At 43.7% G+C, this 5,988-nt stretch overlaps 1 protein-coding gene across 1 annotated transcript; it reads left to right on the forward strand.

The window, feature by feature from the left end:
* The first annotated feature begins 389 nt into the window (after positions 1–389).
* Positions 390–2,158, forward strand: LOC107046483. The gene is made up of 4 exons (XM_015269107.1): positions 390–413; positions 506–1,144; positions 1,204–1,344; positions 1,406–2,158. Exons 1-4 carry the CDS (start codon positions 390–392, stop codon positions 2,156–2,158), a joined length of 1,557 nt encoding a protein of 518 aa, XP_015124593.1.
* Positions 2,159–5,988: the final 3,830 nt, after the last annotated feature.

The following is a 5,988-nucleotide window of genomic DNA, read 5'->3' on the forward strand; positions in this document are numbered from 1 at the left end:
GAGCCAATCAGAAACTGCCAGGCTGGCGAAAATACTTGGTACAAACAAGACCACATATCTAGGGAGCCTACAAGCACCGGATGGGAGCAATACGGAGACAATGGAGGAAACATTGAAATTCCTAATGAGAACAAACTTTCCGGGATTCACCGAATCCCGGGGAGGAGATACAGAATCCAGCCGAAGTCGAAGGGGCGAACACGAAACTCACGACTGGTCCTTGGCTGGCAAAATTGTGCAACTGTGGGGAGTCAAATGCGCTGTAAAGACCTTTGAGCCTTATAAAGTGGCAGGGCCAGATGGGATTTTCCCGGCGCTGCTACAAGAGGGGATGGAGAACATCATAGGACCCCTCACCAAAATCTCCAGGGCCAGTATAGCACTGAGACATGTTCCGAGGTCATGAAACGAGAGTAAGATAGTCTTCATTCCAAAGCCGGGCAAGGTTGGGTATATTAAACCAAAGGACTTCCGCCCAATAAGTCTTACATCCTTCATATTGAAGAGGCTGGAAAGACGTGTGGACCAATTCATAAAAACGGGGCCCTTGGTAGCGAGCCCCCTCTCTCCCTCTCAATATGCGTATCGAGAGGATAGACCCACGGATACCGCCCTGCACCATCTGGTGGGACTCGTGGAGGGACAATTCGCTGCCAAGGGATATGCCATAGGACCCTTCTTGGATGTTGAGGAAGCTTTTGACAGCACCTCGAACGAAACCATGGAAGAAGCTATGAAGAAGCATGGGATCCCTAGGACGATCATTGCTTGGACACAGACCATGTTAAGGGGCAGAAGACTGTCGGCTAATCATGGACAAAGCTATATAGAAAAGTGCCCAGTCAGAGCATGTCCGCAGGGGGGAGTTCTCTCACTTCTGCTGTGGAATTTGGTTGTGAACGAATTTCCGGAAAGGCTGCGTGGAGCGGGGTGCCATGTCATTGGCGTTGCCGATGATCTGGCAATAGTAGTTAGAGGCGGTTTTCTGAGGGTGCTCAGAGACCTGATGGCGATGGCACTTGACATCGTTGAGAGCTGGTGCAGGGAAATTGACCTCTCGGTGAATCCCGCCAAGACCACAGTCCTAGTCTTCACGAAAAAATACAAACCAGAGACGATCAGACCCTTAATAGTGAACGGCTCGGTAGTAAACTACACCAACAAAGTAAAGTATCTGGGAGTAATTCTATATAATAAACTCAGTTGGACGGATCACATCTATACACAGAGAAGCAAAGTGTTTGCCTCGATGTGGGCATGCAGAAGGGCCATTGGGAAAAACTGGGGGCTAAACGCCATAATGACACTGTAGCTCTATCAGATCGTATTGTTACCAAGGCTAATGTATGCTGAGGTAGTCTGGTGGCCAAGGGGAGGAAGGGTGGAAATAAGGAACCTGTTGCAGGGCCTACAGGGAACTTTCCTGAGGGTCGCGACGGGGGCCATGAAGACCACACCTACTGAGGCGCTAGAAATAGCACTCAGTATCCTGCTTTTGCATCTCAGAGTAATTAGCTGTGCAAGCACAATAGCCTGCAGACTACGGTGTCAGCAGGATTGTAAATCGACAGGCCAAGGTCATATCCAACTTGGCTTGATTAATGCAAATCCCCTCACGGACAAGCCTGACAGGATTCAGAGAAAATGTCAAATTAACAAAGCCTTTAAAACAAGAATACCATCCAGAGAGAAGTGGCTAGATTCAAAACTTAAACCAGGACCCAAGGAGGATTACTGGTTTACCGATGGATCTGGCTACAATGAAGGCTTTGGGGCAAGGATCTATCGATTGAAGGATGGTTTCGGGGAAAGCTTCCCCCTGGACCAGCATGCAACAGTTTTTCAAGCCGAGGTGTTAGGCATAGCCAAGTGTGCCGAGCACCTGGTAGCAAAAGAGATGGAAGGGATGAAAATCTTCATCTGCAGCGACAGCCAGGCGGCCATAAAAGCACTGGAGAAAGCCAGTACTAATTCAAAAGTGGTGTGGGAGTGTATGCAAGCACTTGCCACTTTAGGGGAGAGGAATAAAGTCACCGTAACCTGGCTTCCGGGCCACCGCGGAATACAGGGTAACGAAGAGGCGGACTGGCAGGCCAGAAGAGGAATGGAAGGCGTTCCTCCGGAANCTTCATCTGCAGCGACAGCCAGGCGGCCATAAAAGCACTGGAGAAAGCCAGTACTAATTCAAAAGTGGTGTGGGAGTGTATGCAAGCACTTGCCACTTTAGGGGAGAGGAATAAAGTCACCGTAACCTGGCTTCCGGGCCACCGCGGAATACAGGGTAACGAAGAGGCGGACTGGCAGGCCAGAAGAGGAATGGAAGGCGTTCCTCCGGAAGGTCTGATTGGTGTGCCTTTCGCAGTGGGAAAAAAGATCATAAAAGATCACCTACAGCGGGAATTCGAAAAACGCTGGCGAACTAGCACAACCTGTAGACAGGCTAAACTGTTTATGGGGGAGCAGTCAAATAGAAGGCCTAGAGAACGTCTGGCGCTGGACAGGAAAAATCTGAGGGTTGCGATAGGACTTCTCACAGGCCACACTACCCTCAGGGCTCACCTGTATAACATGAAGCTAGCTGAACAGGCAGGCTGTAGACTATTCGGGGACGGTAGAGAGGATGCCGCACATATTCTGTGCGAATGCCCCCTACTGGCTATACGTAGATATAGGAGCTGGGGTTAGGCTTTCATGGAACCAGCTGACCTAAATGAAGTGTCGGTGACCAGCCTCATTATTCTAGTGAAAGACACAGGGCTGGGCCTGGTGGACTGATCAGCATAAGGCGGAAGGTACAAAAAATCGTATGATTTCGGTCACTCTGGGCAAGAAATTGACCGGCCGCATTATTCTAAATTCTAAATTCTAATCCATTTATTTGAGAGAAGTATTAATTTTTTTAATAACTTATTTCTCCATTCGAGTCATTCCCTCACCGTCCCTCACTGTAAGTATCCCACCGTTAGATGGATAGTTAGATATTCTAAAGTGCAATATGACTTGAAATAAATCACGCTTCGACTATTACAAGTCATCACTTTTTTTTTCTGTGTCATTTACGCATTGTTCGCGGAAACACATTTTTGACAAAAAATTACCTGTTTAACGGAGAATGACTGAAAAATAACTATTGTCCTTTGATGAAAATATCGGAAATGATATTTGCAAGTTATCCCTTAAAATTCAGATTTAAAAAAAATGAAGTTTTTGAGCAATTGCAGTTTGACAAAATTTGATTTTGACATAACGGCTACGAAAAATTGAATAAGTGGAGTTCAATTGCCCTCATTTCGGAGCTTTTTGAATTACTGTTCAATGTGTGAAAACTAAAATTCAAATCCTGATAATTAAAGTTAATTATTTCGCCTTTTTCTCGAGCAACCAAAATTCAAGTAGAAAAAGTGATATTTTTCTAAAAATCATAACTTGCTGAAAAAGTATCGAATCGCTCTGAAAATTTTACTGAAAGCTTGGTCTCATATACTCTTTGCAAGGAAACAATCGGCAAGGCAATCGGAAGCATGACATTGTTTACATTTCAGAATTTGGAATTGCTCTTATCATAAATATCAAATCAACCAATATAGCTCTAGTAATCATAATCATATGAAGTCATATGTGGGACATATGGGGGTTGGCGAGTGGAGCGAGCAGGGGGTGTAGCCTCCTGCTCATAGTGAATAACCTCACCTACACACAGTGAACAAAAATGGATTAGCTTTAGAAACTAATTTCTAGATTTCAGAAACTCCTGTTCTTAAGCTTCATCCTTAGTGGGATCATAAAAACTAATGAAGTTGGGGATTGTTTTCAAGAACAAATATTTTCTAAAACCAATGCTGAATTTTTCTTCATTTTAGAAAATATTCGGATTGAACTAAAACATTGCCGCCGAGATATTTAAAGGTGGTAAGTGCCTCATACATTGGGAGGGTTGACCAGATATCGAGAGTTTCAGATGTGAGGAGGGGTGTTTCATATATGAGGATTGTTTAAGTGGGAGCTTAATTAATTGAGAAGAGAGATTTATATGAGTGATTTCATTTATGGGAACGGGCTCGTGTATGGGGGGCTTATATATGAGAGGGGGGGTTATATAAAAAGGGGGTCTTATACATGAGGAGAGTTTTATATATGGCTGGTCTTATATTAGGTGTACAAATTTATAAGGTGCTTTTTTCATGAAAATCGGAGTTTATTATAAAAAAACAAAGACATTTAACGGTCTAAATATTTCCCGTTATTTTCGATGCCTTTACTCCACCTCACTGGCAACTGACGAATTCCTTCACGAAATAAACTTGGCGGTTTTGACTCAATAAATTCATCAATACTTTTTCGGACCTCGTCGATTGTTTTGAAGTGCTTATCAGCCAGGTGGTGTTGAAGGGACCGAAATAGGTGGTGGTCGGATGGGGCGAGATCAGGCGAGTAAGCCGCATGAGGGAGAACCTCCCATCCTAATTCCCAGATGATATCCTTCGTCGCTTCGACGACATGCGGTTGAGTGTCCCTAGTGGAAAAACATAAGGTGGAAGCGTAACATGCCTGATCAGAATTTTGGATCGGACTTGATCAGTTTCTGATTGAGACCTGAACAGAATTTCCACTCGGGGTTGTCATGTTGGAGAATCACTTGTCTACTTCCGCTGCTAATATATGGCCTCTTTTGCTCCAATGCATCATTCAAATGAATAAGCTGTTGTTGATAAACCTTCGCAGTAACAGTTTGGCCAGGTTTAAGTAGCTCATAATATATCACACCCTTCATATCCCATAAAATACTCAGTATCACTTTTCTCGCATAGACATTGGGTTTCGGAGTCGACATCAATAGTTCGCCGGGATTCACCCACGATTTTTTGCGTTTAGGGTTGTCGTATAACACCCACTTTTCATCGCCCGCAATGATTTTGTATAAGAAATGTGTTCTTTTAAATCGAGTGAACAGAGATAGCGCTCCAGTCGTCGCTCCTTATTTTGGGGACTCAGATCATGAGGAACCCATCTACCCTACTTTTAACTTTTGTCAAGTAAATGTAGGCGATGAGAAATGCATTGTTGAGTCACTCCGAGTTGTAATTCAAACTCTGTTTAGCTTTGAGCAGAATTTTCAGCCAAGAGTTTTTCGAGTTCTTCATCGCCGAATTTTTGCGGTTGACCCGGCCGTTCTCGATCCGGAAGATCGAAATCTCCGTCTGTAAACCTCTGCTACCACTTGTTACACGTTTTATATGTTACAGTGTTTTTTTCCAAGAGCACTACAAATCGTTTGAGTAGCCTTGGCAGCATTTTTCTTTAACTGAAATGCAAAAAGAATGTAGTGCCTCAAATGTTACTTATCGACAGACATCGTGTTTACTAATATTTTTTAAGGTTATGTAAGGAGTATTTACTGCTTCGGTAACTGAATACTACCAACATACAAAATATTGAAATATTAAGTTTTTGAAGGCAATTATAAACCGTAAAATATAGGGGCACCTTATTAATTTGTACACCTAATATATGAAGTGGGTTTATATGGAACATTCTAGATGTTATGGATTTTACATATGGGAGGGGGGTTGCATAAGGTGCATTTTACATAGGAGGGGCATTTTGTACATGGGAGTCGGGGATTCCTATATGCGCAGAGTTTCATATATGGGAGGAAATTATATGGGGTGATTTCATATGTGAGAGAGGTTTATTATAAATGGGGGATGTCCGGAAGGGAGAGAAGGGGTTCAACATATGGGAGGATTCAGGGAAAGGGGGGCTTCATCAATGGGGGGAAGGTTTTACGTACTGGCATCTTTGTGTGGGGCAAAGTGCACATGGGGTTGTGTGTACTGTATTCTCGATACGCAGCCCCCCCTCCCGTAGTCGACTTAACTCGTCGGTGAGTTTTTAAAGGAAATCTTCGGAACTAAGGGAGATAGCAAATTTTTGTTAAAAAATTAAGAGGGTGAGGGAAGTTGTATTGCATTTTCCATGTACAGTATT

The sequence above is a fragment of the Diachasma alloeum genome, unplaced genomic scaffold, assembly GCF_001412515.2.
Source record: "Diachasma alloeum isolate Michigan unplaced genomic scaffold, Dall2.0 Dall_scaffold_01433, whole genome shotgun sequence".
NCBI classification, from domain to species: domain Eukaryota; kingdom Metazoa; phylum Arthropoda; class Insecta; order Hymenoptera; family Braconidae; genus Diachasma; species Diachasma alloeum.